Below are 18,928 nucleotides of genomic sequence, written 5' to 3'. Positions count from 1 at the left end.
ATGCCTTCTTTGGTGACTGGGGGAAATAATGGGAGGTGGAGGAAATCGCTAAAATAAGCATTTGCTGTTGAAAGGCTCTGTGGGTTTCATGTTGCAATCTGGGCAGCAAAAGAAGCAAAGCTAAACTGGGAACATGAGAAGCTGACTTGTTGTACCAGATCAGATTTTTTGCTCAGTATTGTCTGACTGGCTTCAGCTCTCAGGCAGGGAGATCATTCGTTACCTGATCTGTTTAATTGAAACTGCCAGGGATTGAATTTGGGGCCCTGGGGGGGGCAGAGCATGAACTACAGTCCCTCCTTCAATCTAAAGATACACACACACACACACACACACACACACACCTTTCCCCTCTGGCAAGGAAAAATCCGATCAATGCATTGGGATATACTTTCCTTAGCTGGCTGCAGCTTTTGTTGGGGTGGTGGAATGTCTTATTTTGAGATGAGCTAGTGTCAAAATGCTCACCTTTACTTCAGCTATTGAACATTCATTTATTTACTATCCTATTTAGATCATACTTTCCCACCAATATGCACAAGGTGGTCTACATGATTCTCACCACCAGCACCCAGTGATAAAAGAGAGAGGATGCAGTAACATGACATGTAAATAATAGGGCAGCCTCCAACTTCATTGTTTTGAGTCAAAGGATCCTAGATCTCTGGTTAAAAAGCTTTCTTTAGCAACTGTGTGGACTGGTCATGTTGTACAGATGCCTGATTATCGTCTTCCAAAGAAACTACTCTATTCCGAACTTTAAAATGGAAAGCGTAATGCTGGTAACAAAAGAGATTTAAAGGCAAATCTTTAAAAATGTAGTATAAACACCGATAACGGGGAAACACTGGCCTGCGAGCGCTCCAACTGGAGAACAGCCTTTACCAAAGGTGTCACCGGCTTTGAAGACGCTCAAACTCAGGACGAAAGAGAGAAACGTGCTAAGAGGAAGGCACGCTTGGCAAACCCTCACCGTGATCAACTCCCACCCAGAAACCTATGTCACCACTGTGGAAGGATGTGTGGATCCAGAATTGGCCTCCACAGTCACAGACTCATTGTTAAAACCGTGTTCATGGAAGACAATCTTACTTGGCTAAAAGTGATTGCCAAAGAAGAAGAAGCAGCAACAGCAAAGGTGTTTATAGCTGCCAATTGGAAGTCTACCAAGCAACGTTCTCGATATCAGTGGGTTGATAAAACTGGGAGATTGTGACCTTTGACAAGTTTACTCATCAAATGTAGCAAGCTAGGCATCCCAATAGATAGATAGATAGATAGATAGATAGATAGATAGATAGATAGATGAATTGATAGATAGATGAATTGGTAGATTGGTAGATAGATACAGATACAGATACAGATAGATATAGATCAAGGGAGGTAGGGAGAGAGAGAGAGAGAGAGAGAGAGAGAGAGAGAGAGAGAGAGAGAGACTTTTGAAATATGCCTCCTCTTATGTCATCTCATACATCTGACAAGAATTCCCATGCCTCCTTTTCTAATTTGAAGATAACACTCTTCCCCCCATAAATTCTACATGATTAACTAAATGCTTATGCTCACCTTCACCAAGGGAGATGCCAGGTAGGAGAGTTAAATAAAGACACAACCAAGGAGTATTCGAAGTAAGGCAGCCCAGAATTTGGCACCCTTTATCTCTGCTGCCGCAGGTCAGCGCCTCTAAATTAAGACCCAGAGTTACTTCCCTGAACAAGGAGACCTTCAAGGCTTTTATACATTTCTATATTCTTCACCAGTGGAGGTGGTATGTCCAGTGGCATAGTGTGGGGGCAGGGAAGTGTGGTCCCAGGCACAAAATTCTGACGGGGCACATCCAAGCGCCTCCACACAGACACCGGCTTCCGAGGGGAACCCAGTCCTGCCCTAGCGAAGGCAACAGAGCATCCCGTTGGGGGGCTTCCTCTGCTGCCCCATCCCCTACTCCGCATCCTTCCCTGCCTGCTGTTGGTGGTCTCTGGGCCCCAGAGGCCAGCCTGGGCTTGGCACTGTGTCCCTGGCAGAGGCTGGCAACCGTGGAGGCTCAGTGCAGACTGGACGGAGGGCTCTGTCCACCTTCTTTGAGCTCTGCCACATTCCTGAGGCCAAGTTGCCCTTCAGCCTCCAGGCTGTGGCGAGTCGCCCTTCAGGCCCCTCACTAAATGGCCACCTGGCTCCTCACTCAGCCAACGATGGGCAGGTGCAGACAGAGGGAGGCAGGCAAGTGGCGACCTGGCCAGGTGCTCCTCTCCACAGGCATTGGGGGATTCTGTTAGGATATAGTTCCTGAAATATACTCACGAGTTGAGAGTGGATTTCATGCTCTTTATTCAGCTCATGGTGGTGAGGAGGGAATGAAAGTTTCCCCACAGTATCTGCTTTATATACATTATTTACACAATGGGCTACACATGATTGGCTAATTCCAGAATTCTCCTGTAGGCCAATCAGGTTGGGGATTCACTTCCATCTGGAGCTGGATTGGGTGGTTCCTGCAAACCAATCATACTGCTGCATTGTTCTAGGACCAATCAGACTGCTGTCTTTTTGGATCCTATTCAACTCAATACACTACAGTTCCGTTCCACCTTAAAAGGGAACAGGCATGACTGTTGTGTGTCACATGCCTGTTTACATTCCAGCACTTCCGTTTGTATATTGCTTTTGTTTTTGCTGTTTGCTTGGACCCAAAGGGAAGCAGACATGTTTTTCCTTTGTTCCTGAACTATGCTGAATAAAATGCTGTAAATAATGCTTACACATGCCTGCCACTTCCGTAGCGAGGATTTATTCACTCTGCTGATAAGAGCGTGCACAGCTTCTAAACATATCTGAGGCTCATGTTGCTGATTGATGCTGTACTGGCTGATGGCTGGAGCGAGCTGGGGACCTGCCAAATGCCCCCGTCTCCCCGGCAGTATCCCAACAGATTCGTCCTCCAAGTGTCATGGCAAGCCACCAGGACTGCCACCTGCATGGGTGGGCAGGCAGTGCAATGTGGCCCCGCTTGGCTCTTGAGGAGGTTGCGGCCACGCTGCTGGGTCTGCCTCTAAATACCAGGACCTGGACATCACAAGTGGGGAGGATGCTGTTGCACTCGGGCCCTGCTTGCAGGATCCCCATAGTTGCCAAGTCATAGTTGCTAAGCAAAGTTTTACTTCCTGCGCAACTACTTCTGAACGCTGTATGGAATAGCACATGATTCTGACCTTTGGTGGGTTTGTAAGTAAACCATTTTTAACTTTCTAAACCTGCAGTCCTTTTCTGTGCAAGGGGAAGAGAGAAAGGGAACTTAGAAGGGCATATTTTAAAGGTCTGATAGCTCACGTTTCCACACTTTGCTTTGCTGCATGCTTTGTGATTTTAAATCTCTGCTGGGGTTCTCTCACCAAAGACACTTGGATCTTGGCATCCAGTAATGCTCCTTCCTATATATATACCTTTCCACACACACCCCTTGAAACAATACTGCCTTCATCTAGGCTGGGTTTTCAGGTGTCAGGCACCTCCCCCTAGTCCCCCGTGTACAAACAAGATACTACATAGGATGCCCTTTAACTGGCTGTGGTAGAACACTTATTTTGTTCTGCATGGGGAAACCTGGTTTGAGCGATTTTCTGCTTTTAGAGTTTAAGTGTGCAACCCATATAGTCATATTACTTTTCATTATTTCTGTTAGAACTTGCTGTAAAATTTGGACTTCAATTCATTTCAACTTTACCAGTTTATGCCTTTATTATCTTAGCCTTTACAAATAAAAAATACAACCATCTAGTTAAGCGCCATAAATTTCTTCCAGGGCTCTATTTAAATTTTCTGTGAATACTCAAGCCTTTTCTTGGTTTGCCTAACCTTATGTAAAATTAGTTGCGAGCCAAGACCCCATGACCCCACAGTTGCCTAAGGAGTGAATAACCAGACATGACACAGCATATGGTTTTATGGATTCAAATAGGCCACAACTTTATTGGTTACAGATGTGAATCATTTGGCATAGGCGTTGGGTGAAGCCAAATTATATCTCTTCAACCCATCTGCTGGGAGTCCATCTAACGGTAAATCATCACTTAGAGGGCCCTATGAGCTACATCAAATAGAGTTATTCTCCAAGGGTCCCTGTTGGAGGAGTGCTATAGCCCTGTTGTTGTTTAGTCGTTTAGTCATGTCCAACTCTTCGTGACCCCATGGACCAGAACGCTCCAGGCACTCCTGTCTTCCACTGCCTCCTGCAGTTTGCTCAAACTCATGCTGGTAGCTTTGAGAACACTGTCCAACTATCTTGTCCTCTGTCGTCCCCTTCTTCTTGTGCCCTCCATCTTTCCCAACATCAGGGTCTTTTCCAGGGAGTCTTCTCTTCTCATGAGGTGGCCAAAGTATTGAAGCCTCAGCTTCACAATCTGTCCTTCCAGTGAGCACTCAGGGCTGATTTCCTTCAGAATGGATAGGTTTGATCTTCTTGCAGTCCATGGGACTGTCAAGAGTCTCCTCCAGCACCATAATTCAAAAGCATCAATTCTTCGGCAATCAGCCTTCTTTATGGTCCAGCTCTCACTTCCATACATCACTACTGGGAAAGCTATAGCCCTAGCCCCTGTTAAATAAATGCTTCAGTTCACAACATTGTGACATATGTATAATAAAGGGTGGAGTTATCACAGATATAAAGTCTTGCTATTTTTTATATTAAAAAATAATAATTTATTTGTACTGTGACTTTCTACACAAGGCAGCTAACAGCATGAATACAAACAAATAACATCCATAACGATAAAATTAAGAAATAATTCAAATCATATAAAAATAAATAGCATATATACATTAATCTCCAGGCGCTGGTGAGGTTGACCTACTGAAGTCTTCTCTCAAATCTGGATGCAGCTGTAATGTTATTGGGGGTGGGGGGTTGAGGAAATACAACATATGTTAGATTCTTTATACAGTGGTACCTCAGGTTACAGATGCTTCAGGTTACAGACTCCGCTAACCCAGAAAATAGTACCTCGGGTTAAGAACTTTGCTTCAGGGTGAGAACAGAAATCATGCGACGGCGGCAGTGGGAGGCCCCATTAGCTAAAGTGGTACCTCAGGTTAAGAACAGTTTCAGGTTAAGAATGGACCTCCAGATGAATTAAGTTCTTAACCCAAGGTACCACTGTCCTAGCATGCAGCACTAAAAGGTGTTGCGAAATGAGGCTTGCTGATGGGAACTAATTGAGAACACTCACTGTACAGTTAGCAGAGCACAGGAGCCAACTCCTAGGGGCCAAGGTCCCTTCGCCCCCGCCCAATAAAATATTTGAGGGGGCTGCCTCCCAAAAATTGATAGGCATTGCTATTCAAATGTTGTGGGGGGCAAAACTTTCCTCCCCCGGCCCATATTTTATACAAATTGGCACCCTTTCAGCGGAGCAAGGATAGCTAAAATGATGCTCTTTGTGTTTTCCTGGGGCACCTCCCAATATCCCTGATCTGCTCAGGGCTCATGAGAAATAGAATCCAACATCAGCAGGGCATCATTTTCAGTATTTCTCAGTCTTGGTTTTGATTGCTCATTATCTCTTATGGTAGCAAGTCAACCCAAAGCCATTAGCCTAGTGTCCAAGCTGTGAATATCCCTTGTCCCTCAGTTGAGATTCAGAAAGGCAACTGGTTGAGCGAACGATAATATTTCTACTAAGGGAGCACAGCAGTAGCAGCCACCTGTTGTTATTTAACTGTTATTGGAATTTTAATCCTTTTTTGAGGTAATAAATAAACCATCCGCCAATTCACATCCAGATGGGGGAGAGAGAAGAAACAAATCCATTGCCTATACAGGTTGGAGGTCACAAATGATTAGCCACTGGGGTGGGCCAGAATCCTGCCAAGTAGCAAATAGCATTTCTGAAGTTCCTCTCTTGCTGAATACTACTTGCTCATATCCAGCCAAGTCTGTGGCAACCATCTTGCCTAGACCACAGGATTGAGCCTCTGGTCTCATAAATCTGAACTGAACCCTGTTCGCTTAGCAGATTGCTATGGAACCATTTATGAAACCTAATCTAATTTTCTGCTTGGGCTGCAGTGCAAATACAGAAATGTGCCACTGTAAATAAAGGATTTATAGGATCACACTGAAAGCTAAGGGCTCGTCCACATATCTGTTTCTCCCATGATATCTAGGTCCTATAGGTTTTTCTTTCGCCCCACCACTTTGCCCAGAAAGACCTGCTGTTTACTGCTGAATCAGAACAAACATCCGTCGAATTTTCTGCAGATTGGTGTTTGTAATTCAGCAGTAAACAATGGGTTTTCCCAGGGAAAGCAGTGGGACAAAAGAAAATCGTCTCCAACCCCTGCTTAGAAATCATGGGACAAACAGGAGCGTGGCTGGGCCTTAAGTCAGCCCAGAGGCATGCACTTCTATTCCATGTCCCCTCAAAACCTTATTAAAGGAATTTGTTGGTACAGAACTATCATGGCAGTAAGGGTATGGAGTTAATGTGGCTTGTTTAAGGCAGAATCAGATAGGCTGTATCCACAATCCGAGGTGTATTGATCAGTTATCAAGTAAATCTTACACATGGAGGAACAACTTGGAGTAGGCGACCAGCCATTTTTTGTACACGTGGCCATTGCTTGATTTCCAGGTTGATAGCCTGCATCACAACGAAACGAAACGTTATCACCCTCGATGAAGTTATTCTTAGAGTCGTAAATTACTTCACCATGTGGCAAGGGTTTAGGAGGGGTGCATTGTCCTAAAGGCAAAACGAATACATATGCATGAATGGAAAGAGAGGAAATGTGTACAAAACCTTTATTAGAGAACAGTACGCAAAATACTTTTGGACATCCTGGTCCAGAAAGCAGCTATGGAACAGGCCCCTGTATGAAATCATGGAAATCCACTGCCAAATATTGAATGGCATCACACTGTGCAATACTGACCAAGAGTCTCTTGCTTAGTATAAGGCAGCTTCCTGGTATAAGTTCCTAAGAAACTAACGTTTTTAAAAAAATCAAAGAACCAAGATTCTCCGAATGCTACATTCTGCTACATCCAAGATGATATTCAGCACTTTTTAGGCATGCCTGCAGAATAATGGCGCGCACACACAGGGATTGTCATAAAGCAGGTTTGGAATGAATGTTTGCAAATTCTAGCCCTATTCAGGCATTCAAAAAAACCCATGTGATAAGGAGTGGGTGGGGACTTGCACGTGCATCCCAAATCTTCCTTGCTGCGCAAGGGATTTGAAATGCCAAGAAAGGGCTCATATTTACAAGCAAGTTTGAAATGTCTGGTGGGAAAAACATAGAAGGAAGGTGCCAGCACCAGGGAGCTATGGCAGCCTTCAGTTGCATCCAGCTTCTGGGTTCTGGCAATATCTCACCAATCTCTCATAAGATCTTGTCACATCCTGGAAGCTACAGCCATGCAACCCCACTAAGTGAGGCTTGGACAGAGTGACAGCAGAGCGGGAGTGGAACCTTTCTGTTTTGACTCAGGTGATGAAATAGAATGGGTCAGCCCTGCTTTTGACTTATACGCTACTTCCATCTTAGGTAGACTAACTCTTTGAAAGCACCTCAGCAGCCATCATTAATGTTGCTGGTGCCTTCTTAGCTCAAGGAGAATAAGAGAAACATACACTTACTGAAGCATTTCGGTTCTGGATCCCAGCCCAACTTGGTGCATCTAATTCTATACCAGTACTTTTTATTTTTTGGCAGAAAGCCGTGCTTGCATCTGAAACTAATTGTCTGTCCCTCCTTTTTTGGAAAATAGATGTCACTGTAGTATGTGTTAGACCAAGATAGTGCTCCATTCTCTATATGGGGATAATCACATTGCTTTGCTTTGAAAGAGATAAAACAGAGACTGTTAAAACAGATAAACACCTTCAGTTATTTTGCTTGACGGTACTCGATTCTGTTTGTTTATGCAGGTTTTTCCAATGTTAGCCTAATAGCCCCATTGATTCGACAGTCCTAAACTCTGTGAATTGTGAATATTTCCTATTATTCTTATGGAGCCTGTAATGTGGCTCTGATACTGGAATGGTTTTCCACGAGGAAGAACATAATTGTGTAGTGATACTGTGGTACCTCGGTTTTTGAATGTCTCCGTTGCTGAACATTTGGGTTTTTGAATGGCTTCCATTTTCGAATGCACGTCAGAAGTCAAATGGCTTCCACTGCATGTATCCACAATTTGTTGGATTGGGAATGTAAGGCCTTGAGCCAAGCCGTTATCATTGCTCTCTCTTCATGGTTCTTTGTTTGAACAATTCAGTATAGACAACTTTTTAGTGTGCCAGTGGATTTAAGAACTGGAGGTGGGGTTTATGGTTCAGAGAGGAGCTGGTACTTAAAACCATACAAGCGGCAAATTCAGAATGATGGCCCTGGCATATGATATAAACATAATGTTAAATTATGGGTGAACATATCAGACGACACAGCGATTCTTCAAACAGCTCTTGTTTATTCACAGGTCAGAACAGAACTGAACTGAAGGGTTCAGACAGCCTGCTTATATAGAGCTCCACTAGAACGCAACAGTAACCATTTTCTGTAACTATCCAATCACTGAACGTCACTTTCGATCCCTTATTTGCATATGTGGACCTGAACTATCTACAGTATCCCCTGCTGGCCCAGGGTGAGAACTTCAGTACGTAACACACAGCTTGGGCAAAAGTAGATGAAAAACCATCAAAAATACAAAACAGATTCCATTATCAGTCATTGAGATTAACACTGCATGGGGAAAAAAATACTACAACATGAAAATTACTTACGTACACACTTTGGAGATGGTAACCAGCCATACTTTGTACATTTAAAAGAGCTCTTGCGGCTTTCCAGCTGATATCCCTGATTACATTTAGCAGAGATCACTTCCTCAAATTTGTACTGACGCTTTACAGGAAAGAAGTTGCCGCCACCTATTTCTGGGGCAGTGCACATCACTTGTGGTGAAACAGAAAAAGGAATTTTAGGAAGTACAGTTAATGTCTTCCTCAATACCGCTCAGTAGTTGCAACATATAACCACCACCACATGGCTTTTAAAATTAAATGATCATTCTAGAATGCAAACTAGCCACCCCAGCAATCAACAGCGGCTGCCATCCTGCAAGCACTTAGCCTCAGCTCAAAATGCATTGCAATGGAGATCAGTGATATGATCTTCCATTTTTTTTTTAAATGAAAATCAATTGCACAAGAAGGGGACTGCAATTTTGACTGGAGCAGCGGCAATATGGGAGGGTTGTTTAATCCCTTCTTCCCTGTTTTAGGACACCCCTCTCAGCTGAGTTTTGCCGCATGAACTTAAGACTGAGAAAAATGAGAAACTAGCAGATCTGTCCACCCCTATTCCAGCCTAATGGGTAACACTGGGCGTTGCATCATTCTGGTACCTGGTGTGGAGAGATCTGATGCTAGCAGCAGCAGATTCTTGGAAGTGGTGGCACTGGCAGGGATGTCACCAGTGACGGAAGTCTCTTGGTCAGACACTGGAATGACCCAATGGAATAGCATATGTTATAACGGTAGAATAGGTAAGTTATCTTATTAATGCCCTTTCTAGCATCTAACATCTGTGTGTGATGCTGGAGGCATGTGCCACACCTCTGTTGCCCATAAATCTCTAACACCTGTGGTCTCCGATCTGAAGGCATATATGATCATTGCCAAAAGTTACTTCATGAAAAGAAGCATAGTCCCTACCAGCCAGTTCAAACTAAATGCACATTACACTTTGGTTTGCAGTGGCATGTAAAAACAGATGTGGAAAGGTTTTTGAAATGGCATGTTCTGATTTGCAATCGAATCATCAATGTGAATGCATTATTTAAAAAATATTCTCATACATTCTTCTGTCTACTAGCTTCCTGTTTCATTGAGTAAGATAGCACAGGGCTGAGGGAAAGGGAGGTGAATTTTGATCATGGCAAAAGTCTGGTTTAAATGCTACCAGAGTAGCATTAGTCCTTTGGTTGCTTCCACCTGACAAGGTTAATATAAAACATCTGCACATATGTCTCAGGTAGCTTGTAAACGCTCCTAGTGTCCCTTTTTTCTAAGGACAGTCCTGGATTTACAGAAGCTGTCCTGGTTTCTATTTTAATCCCGGAATGTCCTGCTTTTCCTTAGGACATCCCTATTTTCATCGGATAAATGTTGGACAGTATGGAGTTACATGACCCCCCGGGCCAAGAAGATAAGTAACTATACAGTACAACCTTTAGAAGACATCTGAAGGCAGCCCTGTATCATTTTATTATGCTTTCATGTATGTTGAAAGCTGCCCAGAGTGGCTGGGGTATTGTTGTTGTTCTTGTTGTTGTTATTACCACTACTACTATTACTACTACTCTTACTCTTACTGCACTATTATTGAATTGAGCATCCCTATTTTCACTGGGATGTTGGAAGGCATGAGCTTGTTTGTTTCCATATCAAGCTCATAGTCATGTCCACTATTATGCAGGAGTGGGGAGCTAGCAGCTCATAGGCTAAATCATAGGGAAGTTTTCAATATTTAATGCTGTATTGTTTTTAACACTTGATTGGAAGCCGCCCAGAGTGGCTAGGGAAACTCAACCAGATGGGCGGGGTATAAATAACAAATTACAGTATTATTATTTTATTATTATAAATCTGACCCACAAAGCCTTTCCAAATACCTCACCAGACTCCCATCCTCTTCTTACCCTGTTCCTCCTTCCCAGAGGTAAAAGGATAAAAAACCTAGACACTGCAACAAACTACAGTGGTACCTCGGGTTACAGATGCTTCAGGTTACAGACACTTCAGGTTACAGACTCCACTAACCCAGAAATAGTACCTCAGGTTAAAAACTTGCTTCAGAATGAGAACAGAAATCGTGTTCTGGTGGCGCGGCGGCAGCGGGAGGCCTCATTAGCTAAAGTGGTACCTCAGGTTAAGAACAGTTTCAGATTAGGAACAGACCTCCAGAACGAATTAAGTTCTTAACCCGAGGTACCACTATAGCTTGTGTTTCCTGGCTTTGGTGACAACAGAACTAGAACAGGTGAATTTAACCTCACTTAGAAAGGTTTGTTTTTACTTCCATAGGTACCCAGCAGTGGTTTGTGTAAGCAATCCAATAGGATTTTATTAAGGTCATTTTACACAACAACAACAGCTGGATCCAATGATCATTATGATGATGATGATGATTTCAGCTCATTGGTAGGAGATTAAGGGGTTTAGAGGTTATCCAAGCAAATGGGAGAAGGTGCTGGGAGGTGCTTTTAAACTGGAAGGTGATGTGCTCATGGGTTTTCTGCATAAAGCAAAGACCCATTTTGCCTGGGCAAAAGCAGAGCCAAAATTTGATGGTGTCAGCAGACCAGCTCAAACACAGCAGAAACACATACCCCATGCCCTTCAGATAAACCACCCAACTGATGTGAAATAGCATTATCAATGCAGTTACCAACAGGGTTACAGGATGGCAGATCCATGTTCCCATCTATGCACGTTCTCACAGAAGGAGAGATTATTATGTATCCTTTCATGCATATGAATTCCAATGTATGTGCATTTTTAATCAATTCTGAATGTTTTTGCCCACTGTACAAAAGCAGGTTTCTGGCTTCCAGCTGTTGTTTTGTGATAGTGCAGGGCGCTGAAAGAAAAGGAAGAAAGAGACAGGGTCATCTTTGGAATTGGCTTCTCCTATTCAGCCTTCCAGGTCTGACTTTAGATTAATTGCATCCCTAGGAGTAGCATCCCTAGGAGGGACGCGGGTGGCGCTGTGGGTAAAACCTCAGTGCCTAGGGCTTGCCGATCGCATGGTCGGCGGTTTGAATCCCTGCGGCGGGGTGAGTTCCCGTCGTTCGGTCCCAGCTCCTGCCCACCTAGCAGTTCGAAAGCACCCTTAAGTGCAAGTGGATAAATAGGTACCGCTTTATAGCGGGAAGGTAAACGGCGTTTCTGTGTGCTGCGCTGGTGCTGGCTCGCCAGAGCAGCTTTGTCACGCTGGCCACGTGACCCGGAAGTGTCACCAGACAGCACTGGCCCCCGGCCTCTTGAGTGAGATGAGCGCGCAACCCTAGAGTCGGACACGACTGGCCCGTACCTTTACCTTTACCTTTACCTTTACCTTTCCCTTTACCTTTACCTTTACCTTTAGGAGTAGCTTATAACTCTATGGCCTACAAATGACATCCAGCTTTGGCTCAATCCTGAATGAAAATCAACCCACATATTAAATTGGGTTCAAATGATATTTTTTATATCATAGCCCTTTTCAGATGACAGTGGTACCTCAGGTTAAGTACTTAATTCATTTCGGATGTCCATTCTTAACTGTTCTTAACCTGAAGCACCACTTTAGCTAATGGGGCCTCCCGCTGCTGCTGTTGTGCAATTTCCCTCAGCCAATAAAGCGAGATGAGCACCGCAACCCCAGAGTCGGCCACGACTGGACCTAATGGTCAGGGGTCCCTTTACCCTTTACCTTAATAAAAGTACATTGTTATGGGGTGGGTGGGTTGTGCTATATCCAATCCAACAATATAATTTTATTTTGAGATAAGTGCATATGATCCACAAATGGTGGAGTTATCCAGTTTCACAGTGTGCCCTATCCACGTTACTTAAAAGTTGACAGAAATAGTCCACTCACCAAAACACTTTGGACGAGGGGTCCATCCATCTTCCTTACATGTTATCCAGCCAGACCCTTCCAAGTCATACCCAGGGAAGCACTTGTACTGTAACCGGTCACGTTCCAGATATTGAGCTCTTTTATTCTCTATGATTACTCCAAAATCAATGTCAGGTGTGCACACTGAAATTGCATTTAGCATCATCATAGTCACTAAAGAAAAAATCCTTTTCAAATTAGAATGATAATTGATCAAAGCTGTAAGTTCCTGAATACAAAACAAAGGTCACTCCCACACCAGCTCTTTTATCTAGGCATTAGCATCCTTGGCTCACTCACTTTTTAAGGAGCATCCAGATGACATCATTGTCATCCCATTGGATTCCAGTGTTTTCAAATAATGCCCTCTCTTGTTTTTAACAGCAATGGGAACAATACATCACCACACCAACCATCGCAACAACAAAAATCAGAATTACAGCAATAGCAACACATTGATGTATAGCCAATACAACACCACTAAAATTTAAAGTTTACTAAAGGAGCGTCTCCACCCCCATCGTTGAGCCCAGACACTGAGGTCCAGTTCCAAGGGCCTTCTGGCGGTTCCCTCACTACTAGAAGTGAAGTTACAGGGAACCAGGCAGAGGGCCTTCTCAGTCGTGGCACCCAACCTGTGGAACACCCTCCCTTCAGATGTCAAGGAAATAAACAACTATCTGACTTTTAGAAGACATCTGAAGGCAATCCTGTATCGGGAAACTTTTAAGGTTTGATACTTTATTGTGTTTTTAAAATTTTTGTTGGGAGCTGCCCATAGTGGCTGGGGCAACCCAGTCAGATGAGTGGCATATAAATATTATTAATATTACTATCAGCAGTGGCATACAAAATGCCCTATATATCAAAGCATTTTGATGATATAAACACAAGCTTTCGCAAATAAGAGCAGAATCACTCAATAGTAATAATAATAATAAATCTGTTCAATAAATGTAATATAATCACTACACCTAAATTTCTAACCCAGGGCAATCATAATCATAATTATATTTCTTACCTGCCTTTATGACCAGATCCCAGGACAGGTTGCAGCAATTTAAAATAAGTTAAAATCCATTTTTTGAAAAATTTAAGACTAGGATGGATGCCCTCCAGATGTTGTTGGAATCTGTGATTTCTGTATGTTGACCAACCTGGTTGGGGTTGGTAGGTGTGGGAGTCCCACAACATAGGGAGGGCAACACATTGTACACCCTGTCCTTGCCTATCAATTGGCCCTGCAAACACAAATTCATGCAAAACAGCTTAGCACCACCATCATATTATTCTTGGAACTATTGATGGAATTATTCACAGAATGCCACAGCTTTAATGGATAAAAATGCAGACCTGAATTTAGCTCCTAGCCTTAGTTCTAGAGGTCTTCTGAAATAAATAATTTCTTTTTAAAAAGCGTGCCTGCTCTTTCACTGCATGAAATGTTTGTCTTTCAACTTAATATCTTACCATGTTGGAATGTGCAGCATGTCCATAGAAGAAATGAAATAATACAGAACAGCCGGTTCTTCATTATGCTTTAGCAGAATAGAGGATTCCCCTTCTGTGACTACATTTTGCAAGGAATGACATTGTGAATATAATTCTCCTTTTCTTGCACCAGTTCAGTTCTTTCTTTCTACCCTATGCCTAGGTTTCTTTTTTTACTCTGTCTTTTGAAGTACCCTTGTTTGGCGTAGCATCAAGGGAAAGAAAGCATCACCAGCATTCAGCACTGAAACTGTTTGCAAACCCGCAGAGATGTTATGTACTGCCATCCTAGTATTAAGGACTAAAACAAAGTCCGGCCTTCAAATAGAACCTCTGTGGCCCTGTTCACATACATCACAGCAAAGCAAAGGGGGTCCCTCCTGTCTGAGATAAGAGAATTGGAGCAGGATGAGCAGAGCAGATCTTAATATAACATTACACAAACTACGGGTTGGAAGAGAAAAGGATGCCCTGTCAGCATCAGTAAATTGTTTTCCGCGCCAGGATAATGCTTATGCTCAGGTACGCGATCTCCTTATTTCCTCCACAGTAAAAGCAGCTCCTCTGGAAAAAGCGTATGAAAAAAAGAAAGCAAAGTAAAGCTGACTTCGGAACCAGAGTAACTCAAAACCAACCCACCAATGAAGAATTTCCCTGATGCTCAAATGTGAATGAGGTTGAAACCTTCAGCGAAATGTGTAAGAAAGTGGTGGCAAAGAGTAATGGGATTCTGAAAGACCGAGCACTCTCTGGTCACCTCATTATGATGTCAGGAGGTCAGAACATTTGCATGACATACACGCTGTCCCATTCTCTGGGTCCTTTGTGTCATCACAGAGAATTGCTTGGAGACAAAACTGACTGGATGAGCCATTTTCTGACTCTGTTTCCAGACTTTTTAAATCATCGTACACTGGTAGTGACAAGGCATCTTGTAGTTACCAGTGTATAAGTTTTAAAATATGAGATCTGATATAGTCTGTCTTCTTTATTTACTTGAATGCCTAATTTTGGTTGTTTCTAAGGAAAACAAAACTAAGATGCAAAAACAAGAACAACAACAATAAAGATTTTGTTCCTTTAAAGAAGCAGGCAGTGAAGCAGGCTGCTCCTCACTCTCTTCTGGAGAATCTGTCCTCCCTTCCATCCCGTTGCTAAGCAACCATTTCAGGGACTAACTGTCAATGGATGGACCCTGATGGAGGTTCTGAGCGAGGACATTTCACTGGGTACCAGAGTGAGATGGAGATGGTGTTGGAGATAAGCAGTGTCCAGTGCACAGCGGAATGATGAAAAGTACGTGCCAACATGCTCTATATTACTTTATTTACACTTCAAAGCTGGTAATTTACAGAAAAACATTTTCCCTCTGCCGGAGCAGAGAAAGGCATCCTCTCTCCTCTAAAGCACGGAGAGAATCACACTGAACTGCAAAGAACAGTGAAAAACAGGAAACCAGTGTACGTCACATCCAGTCTCCTTTCCCGTGAGAAAACCCAACAGCACTTGACTGCGGAATGTAAACATTGTCTTGTGACAAGCACTTCGCTGCTCAGTGAAGGAAGCAGAAACCAACATCCTCCCCCTTTCTGTGAACATCACTGGGCAGCGTGTTCGTACAATATCAGTACAAACCCAACTTCTGCACATAGGTACAGTGTTGATCCCTTGATACAATCTTGGACAATACATCAGCAGGAATTTCATTACCTGGCATATAGGACACCGTTACGAGTCCCTTTTGAATACGTTCCCTAGCATGTTGCAACTTCAATTGCAAGTGCTTCGTGCTTTGCTTACAACCTTCAGAATTCAGCAAAGCCAAACATGCTTTGTTGTCCTGGTAAACCTGGATTGGACATTTGACAGGAATTTTTATGTCTTTGCACAATTGTAGCAACCATTCACAATCCTTAAGTGAATAAGACAGTGCATTCAGTTCAGCTTCACAAGTACTTAAGCTAACTGTTGTTTGCTTCTTGCATGACCAATCAAATAGACCCTGATTGTACTTATAGCAAACTCCAGACGTACTTTTCCTGTCTGTAGTGTCACTTCCAAAACTTGCATCTGCAAATATCTCAAGACCACCAGACTTTTGATTGTTAAATCTCAGTCTGTAATGCATAGTGCCTTTCAAATACCGCGCTATGCGTTTCAGAGCTTTCCAATCCTTAACAGTAGGATTGTTGACTTGTCTGCTTAGCAAATTACAGCTAACAGCAATGTCAGGTCTTGAACATCTGGCAATGAAGTTTAGCTTGCCTAGCACACTTCTGTACAGTGTAGTATCAGAAAATGCTTCTCCAGTGTCATCTACCTGATAACCTGTTATCATCGGTGTGTCCACAGGGTTAGCATCCATCAGGTTGAGTTTGCTTAACACATCAGCAATTTTACGTGACTGGTGTACTAGAATGTTACCATCTTGATCTCTCTCTATTTCCAGAGATAGGTAGTTGTTTACCTCACCAAGATCTTTCATGTCAAAGTGCTCTTTCAATTGAGCTAGGGCATTATTGTACATTGTGACATCCTTCCAAAAGAATAAAAGATCATCAACATAAAACAAACAATACAGTTTCTTTTGCCCCTCCTCTTTGACAAATACACATGGATCAGCTTTCCCTTGCTTAAAACCTAGAGAAAACAATACTTCAGTGAGTTTTGTGTGCCAACACCGTGCACTTTGTTTGAGACCATAAAGGGACTTCTTCAGAGCACAAACAAATCCCTGTTTTACCTGTACGCCATCAGGTGGAAGCATATAAAGTGATTCATCTAGAGATCCGTACAGAAAAGCTGTATTCACATCATGGTGACTAATGTGTAGATTCTCTTCTGCAGCTAGCTTGAGCATAAGCCTAATGCTCTCATACCTCACGGTGGGTGAGTAGGTCTCGTGATAGTCTTCACCTGGTACCTGTGCAAAACCTCTGGCTACCAATCTGGCTTTGTGTCTGACTATCTTGCCATTTTGATCTGTCTTCGCTTTGAAGACCCATTTGCTTCCAAGCAGTTTCATTCCTGGAACTACTGGAACAAGGTCCCATGTCTTGTTCCTTTCCAAGGAATCAAGCTCAGCCTTCATGGCATTTAACCATGGCTCAGCTTCCTTTGAATCCAAATCCTGGATTTCTTGGAAACTTGAAGGTTCAAACACCTTCTTGGAGCTTTTAACAGCTGTTACTGCTATCTTAGCAAACTCATCAGCAAATCTCTTTGGAGGTCTGCCTTTTGTCGCTCTCTGTGACCTACGAATTAGCCTTAAGTCTCCAATACTCTCCTCTTCCTTCTTAGGAGAAAAGTGACCTATTGTGAACAATGGTTCCTCTAATTCTTGATCAGAGCTTTCAGAGGGTCGCATAGAGGCTTTCGCACTCTTGAAATCCTCTGAATCACCCGATTCAGTTTCAGACTCAGATTCAGAACCTTCATCAGTGGGTGTGGGTTGTTGCGGTTGCTTTTGACTATCCTCAGTCTCATCACTGTCATCAGGATAACATTGGAAAATTCCCACATTCTCCCCCCACTTGGCATTGTACTCAACACTTCTTGTGAGCTTAATTTCCTTAGAGTCAGTCATCATTATTCTGTAAGACCCTTTCTGATAACCTAGAAAGATACCATGCAATCCACGCTTGTCTAACTTGGAGTTTTGTGGTGAGTGAACCCACATGTCAGAACCAAAAATTTTCATGTGTTTGATGTATGGCTTCTTGCCAAACATCTTCTCATAGGGGGTACAACCAATCGCTGAAGATAACCTGCGATTATAACTGTAAGTGAAACATGAGAGAGCTTCGGCCCAATAACTCTCTGGAAGATTGGCATCATGCAGCAAGGTTTTTAACCCTTGAAGCAATGTCTGATTTGCTCGTTCCGCAAGTCCATTCTGCCATGGCGAACGAGGACTAGACAAATCGTGTTGAATTCCTTTCTCAGTCAGAAAAGCTTCAAACTGCTGAGAAGTGAATTCTCCCCCGCGATCACTGAAAAGAGTCTTTACCTTCTTACCATGCACATTACCCAACCAAGCACAGAATTCCTTGAACCTTGGAAAAGCCTCTGATTTCTGCTTGAGATTGTACACATAAATATACCTGGAAAATGCATCAATGAGAACCATGAAGTACCTGTTTCCACCCAAAGAGGGCGCTAGTGGTCCAACCAAATCAGCATGAACAACCTGGTATGGTTCTGTAGCTTGCCTACTAGACACCTTACCTTTCGCAGCCATTTTTACCTTGTTTGCTGCGCATGCCTTGCACTTCATGTGGTACCTGCAGGGTTTAATAGTCATACCTTCAACCAAGGCAGGCATTTTAGATACTGCCTCAAAATGCAAATGACCATATTTTCGATGAAAATCGTGAATACATTCTGCATGCAAACTTTTGTTAGAACCTGCAATGCAACAAGTGTCATCCTGCACAACATCATCAAAATACAAAACATACAAACGATCAACATATTCAGCATGCAATACATAATCATTTTTCTTTGTGATGATGCACCTTTTGTTCTTAAAGGAAACGTCAATTTTCCGCTCATTCAGCTGTCCAACGCTGAGCAGATTATGCTTGGCATCTGGCACATAAAGCACATCCTGTATCGATAAGTCCAAACTGTGAAGAACAACAGTTCCGTAGCCTTTACTGGGAATTGTGTGGTCATCCGCCTGGTGAATCGCACCTTCCTGCGGTGTAAAAGACACGAACAGTCGCTTATCGTTGCACATGTGATGCGTTGCAGCCGAATCAACAAC

General features: G+C 43.1%; 1 protein-coding gene across 9 annotated transcripts; it reads right to left on the bottom strand.

Annotated features, from left to right (window-relative positions):
• Nucleotides 1-4,674: 4,674 nt before the first annotated feature.
• On the bottom strand, nucleotides 4,675-15,010 carry LOC310847697 (complement factor H-like). Of its 9 annotated transcripts, XM_083745757.1 has the most exons (9): nucleotides 14,800-14,835; nucleotides 14,140-14,239; nucleotides 12,649-12,813; nucleotides 11,455-11,646; nucleotides 9,410-9,505; nucleotides 8,787-8,957; nucleotides 7,641-7,841; nucleotides 6,561-6,740; nucleotides 4,675-4,878 (listed from the first exon to the last, which is right to left on the bottom strand). In XM_083745757.1, the coding sequence occupies exons 2-9, from the start codon at nucleotides 14,201-14,203 to the stop codon at nucleotides 4,847-4,849; spliced, it is 1,101 nt and encodes a 366-aa protein (XP_083601883.1). In that variant the 5' UTR covers nucleotides 14,204-14,239; nucleotides 14,800-14,835; the 3' UTR covers nucleotides 4,675-4,846. The 9 variants fall into 9 exon arrangements, with proteins under 9 accessions (XP_083601883.1, XP_083601888.1, XP_083601881.1 ...); XM_083745762.1 differs by having other exon boundaries at nucleotides 7,641-7,814; nucleotides 11,593-11,646; nucleotides 14,140-15,010; XM_083745755.1 differs by having other exon boundaries at nucleotides 12,649-12,857; nucleotides 14,140-14,829.
• Between the last annotated feature and the right edge of the window lie 3,918 nt (nucleotides 15,011-18,928).

The sequence above is a fragment of the Podarcis gaigeae genome (genome assembly GCF_964106915.1).
Source record: "Podarcis gaigeae genome assembly, chromosome: 6".
In the NCBI taxonomy this organism is placed as follows: domain Eukaryota; kingdom Metazoa; phylum Chordata; class Lepidosauria; order Squamata; family Lacertidae; genus Podarcis; species Podarcis gaigeae.
This window is presented reverse-complemented; position numbering and strand designations above follow the sequence as displayed.

Bases quoted from the DNA above. Each gene is read 5' to 3' on its own strand.
- LOC310847697 (XM_083745755.1), bottom strand. From the start codon at position 14,165: ATGGACATGCTGCACATTCCAACATG. The intron at 11,647-12,648 runs GTGAGTGGACTA...CTTTTCTTTCAG, and splicing joins CCCTCGTCCAAAGTGTTTTG to CGCCCTGCACTATCACAAAA. The intron at 9,506-11,454 runs GTAACTGCATTG...GGGTCATTCCAG, and splicing joins GCCATCCTGTAACCCTGTTG to TGTCTGACCAAGAGACTTCC.